This window comes from Phaenicophaeus curvirostris, chromosome 21 (genome assembly GCF_032191515.1).
Source record: "Phaenicophaeus curvirostris isolate KB17595 chromosome 21, BPBGC_Pcur_1.0, whole genome shotgun sequence".
In the NCBI taxonomy this organism is placed as follows: Eukaryota; Metazoa; Chordata; class Aves; order Cuculiformes; family Cuculidae; genus Phaenicophaeus; species Phaenicophaeus curvirostris.
The window spans coordinates 11,334,851-11,350,001 of record NC_091412.1 but is presented as its reverse complement, the minus strand read 5'-3'; the positions used below and the strand labels follow the sequence as shown (position 1 = coordinate 11,350,001).

Here is a 15,151-nt window from a genome sequence, read left to right as displayed (position 1 = left end):
GGCGGCTGCCCCCTCCCTGGGGGTGTTCGAGGCCGGGCTGAGGGCTCTCGGGCCCCGCTCCATGGAGGTTTCCCCGCCCGCGGTCGGGCCCGGCCGCCCCTCTGCCCCAGGCCCCCCCCGGCCCCCCCCGGCCCCACCGCCCCTCGCACCCCGCCCCGCTCCCCGGGCGCCTGCGCGGCGCCGCCCCCGCCGGGCCCGGGTCGCTGTCGGGATGAGGCGGCGGAGGCGCAGGCCGCTCCGGGCCGCCCCCGCCCCCCGCCGGGCCGCGCTGCCCTAGCGGCGCCGCTGCCGGAGGAGCCGCCATGGCCCAGCGCGGGGCCGGCGCCGCGGCCGATGGTAACGGCGGCACCGGGGCCTGCGGGGGGGGGGGCACCGCCGGGGGCGCCCGGGGAACGGGATCGGGATCGGGGATGGGGCGGGGGGGAGGCACGAAGGGAGCCCCGGGGGGTGGGGTCAGCAGAAGGGGGAGCCCCGTGGGGGGCTGCGGGGCCGCGGGCGCCGGGCTCGCCGTGCCGGGGGCTGTGGGGTCGCAGGGGCCAAGGCCAGGGTGGTGGTTGCCGCCATGCGAGGGGTGAGGGGCTGGGAGGGGAGGGTCAGGAGGGGCTGCGAGGGCGAAGGGGGTGTCATGGGTGGTTGTAAGGCTGGAAATATCTCCATGGGGAGCAAGGGAGGCTCCCCGCTGCAGAAGGACTTGGGGAGCTGGTGGATGAGAAACATGGAATGGTTTGGATTGGAAGGGACACCTCCCACTGGATCAGGGGGCTCCAAGCCCCATCCAGCCTGGCCTTACAAGCCTCACATGAGCCGGCAAAGTGTGTTTGCAGCCCAGAAGCCAAACCTGTCCTGAGCCACATCTAAAGAAGCGTGGCCAGCAGAGCGAGGGAGGGGATTCTGCCTCTCTGCTCTGGTGAGACCTCACCTGGGTACTTGTGTCCAGTCCTGGAATCCCCAACATAAAAGGAAGATGGAACTGTTGGAGCCGGTCCAGAGGAGTCCACGGAGATGATCCGAGGAACGGAGCACCTCTGCTGAGGCCAGGCTGAGAGAGTTGGGGTTGTTAACCTTGGAGAAGAGGAGGCTCCAGAGAGACCTTAGAAAAGCTTCCAGTGCTGAAAGGGGCTCCAGGAAGGCTGGGAAGGGGCTGTGGATCAGGGAATGCAGGGATAGGTTTAGAGGGACTGCCTATAAATTGGAAAGGGGAAAAATTTTTGGATTGGACATTATTAAGAAATTCTTCACGAGGAGGTAGTGAGGCCCTGACCCAGGTTGCCCAGGGGAGGTGGTGGCTGCCCCATCCCTGGAGGTGTTCAGGCCGGGTTGGAAGGGGCTTGAAGCAACCTGATCCAGTAGGAGGTGTCCCTGCCCCTGGCAGGGGCATTGGAACGGGAAGGGCTTAAAGGTCCTTTCCAACCCCAACCATTCCATGGTTCTGTGATAATGCTGCTGCTGGGAAAGGGGCTCTGGCCCAATGGGGCAGCGAGATGGAGAAAGTGTCTCCGCCCTGAAATGGAGGAACAGGATGGTGATGCTGGGATCCAGGTATTACTGCTTCTTCACCATCAGACTGTCTACAGCAGGTGATGCAGGACTGTCTGTGCTCTGGGTGTGTGGCAAAAAGACCCTTTGAGAGGTTGAGGTCAGGGTGCTTGGTGTGAGGGCTCATCCTGGGCTGGGGAAGACAAAGGCAATGACAGCTTTTCCCTCAGGATGGTGCTTACCTGTGGGAGAGGAAGATGAGCTTTTCCTGGAGGTTTTTGTTATGGAAAGGTTATTTGTGTCTGGTTTGGGAGGAATTACAGACAAGGAAGTATGTTTTTCCCTTGGAATAGGTTACAGAACTGTCTGTGTATTGGAAAACCTGCAGGTAATGCTTAGCTTGGACGATGGGATTGAAGGGGCAGTGTTTAGTGTGTGGATGTGTGGGAAAGGGTGGGAGAGGCAGAAATTCAAGTGGGTGCCAGTCATGATGTAGAAAGAGAAGGAGCAGAGGGGTGTGCAGAATCCTGAACGATGGGTAGGGCTGTGCCAGAGCTCTCATTTTTAGAGAGCAGATGAGTTTCCCTTGGAAAGCACTCTGTTAGAAAAGGACAATGATGGATTCTTAATTATGCATATCTAGGGAATTGTGTGGGCTGGGTTTTTTTGTGCAGTTATATGAAAAAGTGTTTGTCCTTGGGGATTTCAACATTTTAGTCTGCCTTTTCCAAGTTTTACTGATGAGGGTGCTTAGATTGTGGGGTGTTTTCCTGCATTAAGGGCAATGATTGCATGCTTGTCCTTCGAGAGCAGTAAGGGGAGGGTGAATTTACTTGCTGTCATGCTTGTAAGCTCAGTGTTGGTGTGGGCTGCTCTTGTGTGCTTTCTGGTGAATAACCATTGTTTATTGTTCTTTAGCTTGTTCTTCTGAGAGTTACAGAACAACTTCCAATGGCTTTCCTTCTTGGCTCTTGCCGACTGCTTGGCTGCAGGTGTGCAGTGGAGTGGAGCGCCGTGCACATGCACGCTGCCTCTTGGGCAGGAAAGGTGGTTGGTTCTATGTTAGTGATGTGTTAGAAGTTGCCCAGAGAAGGGGTGGCTGCCCAGTCCCTGGAGGTGTTCAAGGCCAGGTTGGATGGGGCTTGGAGCAACCTGATCCAGTGGGAGGTGTCCCTGCCCATGGCGAGGGGGTGGAACTGGATGGGCTTTAAGGTCCCTTCCAACCCAGCCCATTCCATAATTCTAAGTTACGATTTGGATGGATTTTATTTTGTTTAAAAAGAAGGTGTAGGACATACAGGTTGCTGTCCTTATGCCTTCTAGCTGTGGGAAGATGAGGATGTTGTAGATAAGGCACATGACAGGGGGAACCGTCTGCAGGTTGGATGGATTCTGGAAGTGGTTGCTGGGTTCTCACACTGAAGAATTGTGGCTTCTAAAATGGCTTCTTTCCCCCATCCTCCTGAGGCAGCAATAGGACCACTTTGGGTTTTATCCACTTGGATTTCTGTACTATTGTTGTCATGCATGTCGGTTTTATTTTTAAATAACTTGCCAAGAGTGTGCCTTGAAACTTCTCCACTCTATTTCAATGTGGAGAAAATATGGAAGACAGGAATTATTTAATATTTGTAGTTTTCTGCACTGAATTTATTGCTTAGAGTCGTGTAACCTCTGATTTAAGACTACGTGTGACAAAATAGAACTGGATTAGTATGTTCCCCTAAGGAAAAATAATGGCTTTTCGTAATTGACTCATATTGATTATAAATACCTTAGGCATTCTATACTTGTGCAACACATCAGCTATGATATTTTTGTTGAAAGCAAGTACAAAAGAAGGACTGTTACTACTGTAGTAGAAATAACTTATAGGAAGCAGCATGAGAGTAATTTAATATAGAGTGTGTATTCTATTCTAATGCCCATACTGAAATAAAAACAGGACTAAGAGGAGGGGAAGAAATAGCACAAAGGAATGGGGGGAAAAATGGACGTTGGATCCTACCCTGTTTTTGTACTTTGGCTTAGTGTAGATGTTAATAACCCTCTCATTTTTCTGTGTGGAGTAATAGCGTTTCCACACGATAACAATCACAGAGAGGCTGAGAGCAGAGTCCTCTGGCTGCCAGGGCAGCATTGTGCCGTGTACCCGTGGCTGATGATGGTGCCCAGTGTTACAAGGAGGTGGATGCTGCTGATTGATGCTGATCAATCTGCTTTTTTTGATGTTTTAATTAAACTATGTGTTGTTTGGATTGTGTGACTGGAGCAGTAATGCCTAATTTTCAAAACAGTTTTTATTTTGAAGGTGATGTGCTCTCGGCCTTTATGGGTTTAGTTTCAATCTGGATCCTTGCCATCTCTGAGAATAAGGTTCCCAAACAGAGTAGTTTGGCATATTTTGCCGCTATCAGAATGCTTGAGCTTTAGTATTATTCTCTTTCTCATAGCTGGAAAATGCTTCCATGAAGAAGCTGCAGTTACAGAAAACACTAATTCTTCAAGACTAAAAAATTAATTGCAGTGATATGCAAATTCTTAAACTCTTCTTACTGCACCGGTACAGTTAAGCCATTGGTACAGTCAAACTGGTAAGTGGGGTGTCCGTTGCTATTACTCTGTGGCACAGGAAACCATCGATGGCACAGTCCATCAGATATTGTGGTAAGCGTTTGCCAGCAGAAAGAATTTGTACGGTGTTGGAGTAGCTTGTTCTTCCTTCTGTACTTAGGAGGAAGGCCAGTAAAAGTGGTGTCTGTGTGTTGCGTGTTGAAGATTGTGCCAGCTCCCAGTGGAGAGAACCGCTCGGCTGCATGCAGAGGGCTGGAGAACGTCGCCGTATCGATCTTAGTACCTCTAGCAGCACCCTGAGCAGCACTGTTTCCCTGTGGCAATAATACAGGATCCCAACAAGAGCCAAGACTCACTGTTGCCGTAATTCCACGTCTCCTAGAGGCTGGATACCGCTGGCGATGGGGGTCTGAATGTCACCTGGGAAATCAAGGAACAAAATTTCAGCCTTAAATGCTTTTACAAGTCTACTTATTTTCTTTAGAGGCATCACTTTTAAATGGAACTGAAGTATCTAAAAATGCAATTACTCATCTTAGGAGCTTGATGTGGTTGGTAGGGGACTGAGTTTGAGCACTGAAGCTCAGCTTCGTGTTGTTGATGTAACTGTCAAATATTAAACTCTCTTCTCTTGGGGGGTAACTTCAAAATTCTTGGTACTTTCCGAGAGCCAAAAAAATTCTTCCCTCGCTTACTTTCACTTTGTTTCGCCTTAGTTTTATTATGCTATTTAATAGTTATTAATATTATTAAACAAATATATTTTTAATTAAAAACCATGAGCATTTGCACTTTTTTTTAAGCTGGAGGGTTTTCCATATTGGTTCAATGAACAAATCTGGGATTTGGCTTCCTAAGCAAACCAGACATGTGCATGTTTCCACCTTTTGGAATTTCTAAGGAACTTATGATCCACTCAGCAGGTCAGTTTGCTCCTGAGTGGAACTATATCCGTTTAGGGGATCTGTTTTCCTTTTGAAGCCAAGTCCCAAATCTCGCTTTCTAATTTTGAAAAATACTGTGACCGTGTTCTTTATAATTAGTTGTTGGCTCGCCTGAAGGCACAGTGGATGTACTTTGATGCATGGACCCACTCTCTCCTTCACTTTGAAGACTGGAAAATACAAACTCTGTGCCCGTTTGTGCTGCATCTTGGCCACTTTGCCATTGTCACTGAGAAGATGCCCTTAGGAGATGCTTTCTGCCCTTCCTGGCCTGATCCCTCACAAGCTTCATTGCTTTCCCATAGCCCATTGTGGGTGAAGCAGATTCCCACAGCAGAACTAGGTTGTGTGCATTCCCTTGAAAATGATTGAAGAAAGAATTTTGTTTTAAAACTTTTAAGAAGCTAAAACAAACAGTGTCTCAGTGTGGGAGAAGATGAAATCCCATAGGGTCTGTAGTATCTGATGTGGAACGGCAGCTTCCTGAGCTTTTGCTCTGGGGACTTCATTAAAAAACACTTGTAAAATATGAAGTTTTCTATATTATATTTAAGTATTTTATTATTTTGAAGTGGTTTTTTTTTTCTTTTAAATAGAAATATGTAGTTGCAAAAGCACGTGGTCACGGCTTTACTCTGACTGAAGTCTTCCCAGATAAGAACCAGTAATGTTGATAAGCAGCACGTACTGAGCAGAGTTCTGAGCAGCCTCTGACAGGGAGGTTGCCTGGCCATAAATGCCATTGTGTGTTTAAGGGGAACATCTTTCACTCCAAAGGTCTGGTGCTTCTGAGTACTGGTAGTCTTTGCTCGCAGAGTCGTTTTGTGTGCCTGGTTCAGGGGTGTCTGGGTTGGTGGTAACCGGCCTCTGCATGTTGTGCTATAAATAGGGGGAGCATTGTGCAATTTCAGTCACAGTACAGTCAGTTAAGCATGATGATGAATTCTCTCTGGAAACATTTAAATCATTTGATAGCTTTATATAAATTGACATTGGAGGAACAAATGAGCAGCCTTCCACTAGCTGATGTTTCTGTGCCTTTTGGGAAGAAGAGCATTGGTTTTTAGCTCATCACAGCAATATACTTAGTGCTTGAGAGAACGTCTGGGCTGTCCTGTCGCTTTCTTAGCGGTGACTGTAGCACCTCAAGAATGAAGAACTGCAGGATTATTGCTAATATAATGTGGAATTCCTGTTTATTTTATTTACTTATTTTTCCATTCATGTCTCCTTCAGCCAGCTGCTACCCCAGTTGGTGTTCGTGGGGCTTCTCTCCTTCCTGTCCCCATCCTGTGCTTGTCTTCCCTGGCCAGACTCCTCCAAATATAATGAAGAGGAAAAATAAAAGCTTTCAAATCACCCTTCACATGAGTTTCCATCTCCCCTGGTAGTTTCTGCTTCTCCACAGTGAAGCAGCAGAAATGTGGCCTTGCTTGACCTTTGGTCCTGGATTTTTCTCTCCGGTCAAGCAGCCGGTCATTTGACCTTGTCTTGGGCAACTGCTGCTCTTCAGCTGATCCTCCAGCTTCCTCAGTCCTTCAGCCATCGCCTCATCTTTAACTACTGCTCTCCCCCTCGCAGGCCTCTGGCAGTTTTCGGTCTGGGCTGTCCCTGTACCGTGTCCCTGTAGTGGCTGCTGTGGGCTCTGCTCCCTGCAGCTCCACATTCCCTCCATCCCTCTGCTCTTCTTCTGGAGAAGATTGTGTGACCGGACAGACTTCCTCTGTGAAAAGTGTCTTGTCTTTTCCAAACAGCACTGCTCCCTGGCTGTGTTGAGTCTTAGCTTCGTTGCTCTTTATTTAAATATTTTTTCTTTATTTAATTTCTCTCCAGCCTCTTAATAAGAAGGGAAGAGCTTAAATTGGGCTCCGTTAGCTCAGATCGTCTGGCATGCTGGCATCTTTGTGTCAAACACTACATCTTTTAAATTCTCTTTTAAAGATGAGTTTTAAGTAAGATTTTCTTAATTGTCAGCTTGCAGTGTCTGTTTATATCTGCTTCCTTGTGCTGTGTCTAGAGGTGTGTGCTAAATTAATGGGAAGGCAATTAGCCAAACTCTGGATCCTGTGCTTGACTGATGCTTCTAGCTGTGACCACGCTCTCGCTGTCTGTCCGATCCTCACAGCCTCTGCTGGAGTTTTAGAGGAAGCTGGAGATACAGATACTAAGTATCTCACTGATGTAGAGACCCCTGATGTTACAGAAGTTGGATTTGTTTGGGGCACTGGGGTTATATTTAGCTGATGGTACTTTGGGAAGGTCGTACTGGCAGTTTCTGATCCAGCTGCAGTTCTGTAGTAGCATGTTTGCTTTCAAGTAAGAATAAATATGAGTCTAACCTTACTTTGGAACACGAATGTTTTCTGCTCTGTTTTCTACAGTTCTGAGTGTTGTCCCAGTGTAACTGCGGCTATGCTGGAGACAGCCCTTCAGTTGCGTTTGTTCAAACCTGTCTATATTCAAACACTGATGGGAATCTGAGCTTTGGAATTGGTTTTCTGGTACTGATTAAGTTTGTAAGCTTCCCCTAGAGATTCTGAATGGAAGCCGGGATTTGAGGAAGGTCGTTCATCACTTAAAAATGACAGTCAGTAAGTCTTCAAGTGAGTTCCGTTGCATGGCTGCCGTGATCCCTGTTGCCACAGGGGAGAGTGTGGGGCAGAGGGAAGGCCAGGCTATTTCTTTTGGCGTGAACTTTGATTTAAACTGATTATCAGACTGTATAGGCTGTGGTCTTGTGTTACAGCTGAGCAAGGCTGCTGCTGTTGGAAGAAGGCATCCTGCTCTCCTTCCTGCTCCCACGATCGCATTCCCGTCATTTCCTTTGTCCAAGCTCTGCCCATTGGACAGAGCCAGTTCCGCTCAGTCACCCAGCTGCTCCCTGCTGGGTTAATGAGTTTAATTGATTTGGTGAATGACCTGATGAGCTGGTATGAAGGAAGGGGTGGAGACCAGACAGTAGTAATATGACTGTCCAAGGATACAGTTCAGACTGTTATTTTCACAGTTCAAACCAGTGTATATCTGCACTGTCATGTGTGTGCTCAGCCAAATGATAAGCGTGATCAGGATCTGGTTTGGCTGAAAATGGCTTTGACTCCCTCCCCTCCCGCCCCAACCTCTTGCTGTGTCACTTCCCTGATCCCATCACTGTGCAGCCTCGAAGGCTCTTGCAGCACGATGGGGACAAAAGGCTCGTGTGCTCAGGGTGAGGTGGGAGTGCTGAGTTACCTTTTCGGATGGCCGCCAGTGCTTAAGTGCATTTAAAACGATCATAACTGCAAGATGGAGTAAAGCCCGAGATACGCGATATCCCTCAGGCGTGTTTAAATATTTTTGAAAACTTTGTGCTGGAGGAGGATTTTCTGCCTTTTTAACTGTTCAGGAATTCATTTGCTTGACAAGTGGTAGCAAAAAAAAAGTATATATGAAATGATGGCAGTGTTTTCTGTCAAGAAATAGGTGATTGAGGCTTGGGGGAGTCATAGTCTGTCATTCTCAGGGAAACTTACATTGCTGGAGAAGCCTTACTACAAATGATAGGAATTATATCTTGGTCCTTATCAGATAAAGATGTTAATTATCTTCTAATATTTGAAATACTACATTTATCACCCTGGTGTCTCCATAAATACATCTGGCACTATATTTTCCAGGCCATTTATTAAGATTGATATCCTTTCAGTGGTTACTCTGAGGCACCGTGTTTTCACGCCTGCAACCTGCTTTCCTGACCGCTAACGATTTTAAGTAACTCTTCCTTGAAAGTGAGTCTACACCTGTTCCCTTTCTTGATCTATTCTCTGTCTACCAATTTGGGTGGCCAAACTATATATATTTCTTGTGTTCTGTGTGAGTTGTTGCCATTTCTGGTACCTGTAAAAGAACAGTGATGCTGTCTGGTGGCTGCACACATGGAATCGGGTTTGCCTACTCTTATCGTTTATGTCTGCTTTTGAACATGTCCACAAAGATGTGGATTTGCTTTAAATGAGTGGTCACGTACCTGGGGCAATCGTGAAGCCCTTGCCTAGTGACTTGGTTTTGGTTTTCTCTTCATCGTTTTCTTGGACTAGCTCTACGCTGATCTCTTCAATTGAGTATCTCACTTTTGTCACCTTCCTTTGAATTTTTAAGTGTGTTAGGTCGTCATTCACTGTTTGTTCCGCTTGGCATTTGGGAAGCAGAGTCTGTGGGATGATCTGTAGCCTGAACGCTCTCAGGGTCACCCCTCAGTGACTCCCTATGGCAGCCAGAGATCTCGGACTAGTGGCATCGGGAGCAATTTTTGCATTAATGGAATGGATTTGTTTTATATATTAAATTACCTCATTGAAGAGAACAATGTAGGGTTGAGGGAATTTTTCTTTTTTTGAGAGCTGAGTCATACTTTGTTCTTCTTTTCCCCTAAAAGAGGACAGGTTTTAATAAGTGGTAGGCGAAGTGATAAACATATTATAACGAGTCAAAGGGATTTTTTTTTTCCTCTCCCACTGAAAGTGAGTCAGCAATTAAGTTATCTTGAAGGAAAACAGGTATGGAGTTTGTTGTCTGGGTTTAGCAAATGTTTACATTTTAATAATACATTTATGCTGCTGGTGTTCAGAGCAATAAATGGTGCAAATGGTCTCCTGCATAGCGAAGCACATGTCAGAATACTTCCCTGAGGTCTGTCAGTCTGAAATATTGAATCAGAACAGCAGATTTCTGATGGTTTACTGAAATGGGCAGTGTCCTCTGCTCAAGTTTTTTTTTTCTTGCAAGGCAAGACGCACTGAAAACTGCACTGTAACTGCCACGTGAAGTTTAATCCTGTTCTGGAATTTGTGGTTATATCATGAATGCTGAGATGTGGTAGTGTGGGAAAGTTTGGCAGAAGCATTCCTGCGTAAACGTGGAGATTCATTCATATTTTCAGTGTTGCTTTGGTCAGGAGAACGAAGGGACTCACCATTTTGGGGGGCTTGCTTTAAAGGTGCTGCCAGAGGGGAATGGGCAGCTCTGCCGCAGGTCATGTCACGGGCTGAGGGAGCATCCTCTGTCTGCTTCAAATCCCTCATCTTGTAGGTTTAACTTCCCTGATAATGAGGTGGGACAGACTGATGAAACTGGAGGAGTAGTGCAAGCGTGCGTGAGTGCTGACATGTTTGACAGATCCGTTGTTTAAGCTGAGATATTTGAAATGCTCAAAGAGCTTTGCCAAGCGTACGTGGACCTACCTGGGGTGGCTTGGAGCAGATAGCACTGTGATCATAGCAGCAATGACAGCACATGGTGTGAAGCCTTTAGAGAAATGGGACCCGTACTTGGATACTTAACCTTGCCTGCGTGCTCTGCTGCCATCACCACGCTCTTGTTTGCTCAAACAGTGACTGGTCTGAGTAAATGGACCCAGCCTGCAGAGTAAATAGAGTCTTCATAAACCTGGGAGTTATTGAGGGCTTTTCCTGCAGTCATCTTGAAAAATTGCTCCTCTGGTAAAGAGCAGTTATAAAAATGAGAAATTGTTAAAGCTAGTGGAATAAGGTGGAATCACTGAGGGAGCAGGGAAAGCGCTTGTGGTTGTGATGAGATTGGTAACTCGGTTCTCTCCATTTTGTGTCTCTATAGATGAATGCAAAGTGTCTGTGTTCACCAGACTGTAGCTTGCCGGCGACTTTTGAGATGCTCTGATATGCACTCAAGCTCACCAGCACCACGTTTGAGAGCGTTCACTGATGGCAGCAGCAGGATGCAGCCAAAATACTTTCCATAGGATGCTGCCTGTTGTGCCGGCTGGTTGGCTTTTCCAACACTGCGATTCATCCACTGCTGCCCTATTTAATTTATCACTGAACTGATGAGGCACAAGGCGTGGTTGGTTCTCTTGAAAAGATGCTAACAAATAATGTTTGCCTGAAACTTCATGAGGGGATTCCCCACCTGCCAAAACATCCACAGTAGAAATGAAATAGAGTAAAAACTAATGATGGCAAAATCCCTCATGCCTTGAATTGAGACTTCAGAGGAGAAAATTAAGTGTGTGCACAGACCCAAGAGGCCTCATGGCAGTGGCAGTTGAATGGTGAAGGAAAGACCCAGTCGTTACAATAAAGGATGAAGAGAAAGCCAGGTTCTCATTGGAGGTAGGAGACTGTCCTTGGGAAGAAAAGGTACTTTTGGCAAATGGAAGATAAATTGCTGGAGAAAAATGCAAACCCACTTCTGCCAGCGGGGACCTGTGTAGTGAGCTGTGTTCCCGTGATAGCTGATGTGGGTGAATGCTGTTCTGTTGCAGTCTGATATAAATAATGTTTAACTAAGGATAAATTTAAACTAGGCTTAAGTTACCTGGGGCCAGAATGACTGACTGTGTGGGAGAGGTGAGGAGCATTGCTGATCACATGAAGCGGGTTTACTGGAACCATGGAGTCAAAGCTGGCAGTCAGGTGTGGTTCCACTTCACAGCGTGAATGGAGTGTCAGGGGGGGAGGTTTGGACCTCAGAACAGCAACTGCTAGGTTTCGTGTCCATGAAAGAAGATGAGGGAGCCAATAATAAAGCAAGGAAGTAGCAAATCTGTGAGCACTGTGAAAAGAGTGAAAAAGTAGGAAGTGGAAAAAATGGGGAAGGAGAAACAGTGTGCTGGCTATTTTCCTTGTAATTCTGCATGAAGATATTTGCTGCATTAGCAACTTTGAGGAAGGTTTCAGTGAAAATGGTGGCACGTCAAAGATGCAGGACAACACATTGTCTTACTAACCAGCACTAAGTAATGTTTTTGGTAATCAGTGTTGGACCTGAGCCTGGGAATGCTCTTGGGTTCGTTTGCCTGCATACGCTTGCACATCTGTTGGCCCCAGCAGCACCAGGTGGGGCTTTGGCTGCTTGGTGCAGGGTGGCTGCCCCGGCTGGTGGGAGCAGGGCCGAGGCCTTTGGGGGCGATGCAGCTGTGGAAGGCTGTGCAGGCCATCACACAAAGGGCTGTGTGAGTTTTTACAGTATCATGCCAAACATAACTTAGTTGTTATTGCACACGGCCGTTCAACTGTGCAGGATTTATTAAACCATTTAAAGGACCATTGTTGTCTCTTCCCTTTGTTTTTGTTCTCTTCTTGATTGGCTTATAGAAAAGAATTTATTCAACCCCCTCCATTTCTTTGGATTTTAATTATTTTAATTCAGTGTTGGCTTATTTTCTTTTTCCTGAGATCCTTAATGTAGCAGGTGCTACAGTCTTTTACATGAAAAGAGAAGAAAAAGAGTAGGAATAGGCACTGCTGAACCTACCAGTTACAGTGGAAAGGTGAGTTTAAGTCATTCAACTTGAAGGAAAAAGTAAGATTGCTTTCACTATTAAATAATATATCGCAAGCTCCCACTTGATGTTACTGCGATATTTACAGTGTGGTTAGAATGTGTGTAACGTGTAGTGCTCAGTCAAATCTTTTTGATCCTGCAGTTATTGATTTACTGCACTAAATACAAAGAGAGCGTAACGGATCCGATGCAGCAGGGCTCAGTTCTGCATCCGAAGCGATATCTGCGTTTGTCGGCATCAGCAAGTTTCTGTGTGCCTAGGACTGGATTGTTTGCTTGTGAGTGTTGAGTCAATAGAGAACAAAATGTAGATGTCAAATCACCTTCAGCTGTACAGTGAGCTAGAAATGGCTGGTGAAGGCGATGGTGTGTGTGAAAGCCAAGCTGCGAAAATGGGGAACTGCCCGAAAGTCACTTCTGCAAAACTCCTTACGGGCAGCGATGCTGGCGGGGACGGGCAAGGGCATGGACCTGCATTCCACAGCACCGCTGCAGCTTGGAGTCTTCTTTTTCTCCCCCTGGTTTTGTTGTCCCCCTGCAACAGAGTGCTCTGGAATGGAGAGGTGTGCCAATCCTGAGGGATTTGTTGCAGTCGAGAACAAAGGTGGCGAATGGGAAGTCTGATGCAATTCTTTATCCTCAAATAAAACCAGAAGCGTGTGTGCTGCCCAGTGAGCTCCAGCCATTGTCCAAGGCAGAATAAGCCTGGGTGCTTCTAAGTACAAGTTTGGGAAAAGCAGATAATCCTGTTCTTTTTCCTCAGTTTGGGCTGCTGCTGAATTCTGTGTGTAAGGACGAATGTTCCTTGAAAGTAAAGCAACCTCCTTGCATAAGTCAGGAATTGTTTCTGTTCAACGTGCACCTTGCAAGAGCTGTAATCGACTCCTGTGCTTCTGGGCACCTCTTAGAACAGCTCCGTTGGATCGAAGGGCCTCTAGGTTTGTTGTTGTTGGGTTGTTTGGGTTTTTTTAAATCAGCCTGTTTGAAGGCAGTAAAAAAAAGATTTTCACAGTCTAAATGCACATCCTGATGGCAGATAAAAGATTTATATAGTAACATAATTGTGGCTTCAGTAGGATGTTGTGATAGGTGAAAATTAGTGCTCAGGAGGTAAGCACGAAGAAAAACGGTCAGCCATGTATTTTTATTTTTCCGTAGTTCAGTCTTGAGCAATCATGGAAGGAGAAGGAGGAGGCAGAAAATGGCAGAACGATGGCAGAAAAGATTTCCTTTTTTTTTCCTTCTCCATAAATTTATTCTGTGCATGGGGTTTTTCCACTCTTTTTCAGATTTCAGATCTCTAAGACTGAACTCTTGATGTCATGTTTGACGCTTTAAATATCAAGTAGAAAGCTTGGTGGCATTAATTTTATAAATAGACCCAGTACTCAAAAATAGCCTTATTGATAATCGGCTTTACCCGTCTTAGCTCTGGGATGGTCGCTACGTGTTTGTGTAACGGGGAACTTTGTCACTCAGTAGGTAATCCTTTTGGGAGCCAATTTAAGTATCCGGTCAATGAGCGATGTGGGTTTGTCCCTGTGTGTGCCTTGAATTGAATTTCTGCTGTGCAGTGGATTGAGAAGGCTGTATCTCTCACTACAGTTTCTCTGTGCACCCCAGTGGTTTCATGGTTCCCGTGTAAGCTGATGGGCCTGCTCCAAACTGAATTTTGCTGCCCTCCTCTTGAGTCCCCCTGCGTGGTTAAATCTCATAAAAGCCGGCACTGTACTCTGTTCTGATGTTGGTGTTGAGCAGGGAGATGGTGATCCCTCTGACCTGAAGTGTCTCTGCAAGATCATTGCTCATTAGAAGCAAAGCTGGTAATTAAATTGGCGTGTCTGACTCTGTCATCAGTCATCTGTTTGCCCCTATACTCTGCAATAAAAAAACACTATTTATGGCTAATAAGCTGTTGGCCAAAGGGACTTCTCGTTTGCCTGTTTGGTTTCCCGTTTGGCTTATGAATTTGAATTTAAATTCTTCATAGTGCTATTTCAGAAGTTAAGAAATTGAGTCTTTATGGTGGTTGGTTGGTTCTTGATGAGTTAGCCCCTAACTAGGGAGTCAGATTTTGCCCACCACTGCTTTTCTGGAGCACAGTGTGTCCCATGCCTGTTCCAGTCGCGTGTGTAGCACAAGATCCTGTTTCAGTCGGGGGTAGCTCCACCAGAGCTGACTACCTCCCAGGCTTTGGTGGCTCTGTGCTCCATCGGTGTTGTTAAACATTGATAGCTGCACTGCTGTGCACGGAAACGGGAGCACAGGGACAGCACCTCCAGCCAGTTAATGAATTCTGGCGTGGCTCTGTGTGTGTGTGTGTGTTGGTTTGGGATGATTTTTCTGGTCATTTTAAATTGACAGCCTCTGATGGTGAATACAGTTTTCTTTTTCAGCTCTGTTGCAGTCCTGGTGTGAGTTGGACCTAAATTCAGAGCATGAAGTCAGCTATACATGACAATTGAAAATCTGTCAGAGTCCCACTTCCTGTCATTGACTGCAGTGCGTTTCCAGGCAGGCTTTAATCCGTGTGGTAGCTGCAGTTACCTGCATCTGGCAGCTGGGATTTGGATTCAGGCTTTCGTTTTGGGAAGTGGAGTGTCTGTATGGCCGTCGTGCAAGTCATACCCCAAACAGAGAAGCTAACTTTAGTGTAAACCTGTGCAGAGTGGAAAGGAGGTAGTTGTCACGCTCTGTTAGAAAATAAACCTTCTTTTGCTTTTACTCTTTATGCAGGTGTATTCTGGGGGGGGTCACATATCACATGGCTTGTTGTCCTCAAGCTTAGTGCCTTGTGTCACTGCTGTGTGGACAACAGTGGTACAGGCGAAGTCCTTCCAGCATGGTGGATGCCAAGG

General features: G+C 46.5%; 1 protein-coding gene across 2 annotated transcripts in view; it reads left to right on the top strand.

Moving 5' to 3' along the window:
* Window positions 1–225: 225 nt before the first annotated feature.
* The window catches only part of RABEP1 (rabaptin, RAB GTPase binding effector protein 1), a 35,830-nt gene continuing 20,904 nt past the window's right edge, over window positions 226–15,151 (top strand). For both annotated transcript variants that reach the window (XM_069874344.1, XM_069874343.1), the window contains exon 1: window positions 226–336. In XM_069874344.1, the coding sequence (XP_069730445.1) occupies window positions 303–336 (34 nt within the window). In that variant the 5' untranslated portion in view covers window positions 226–302. The remainder of the gene's footprint in view (window positions 337–15,151) is intronic.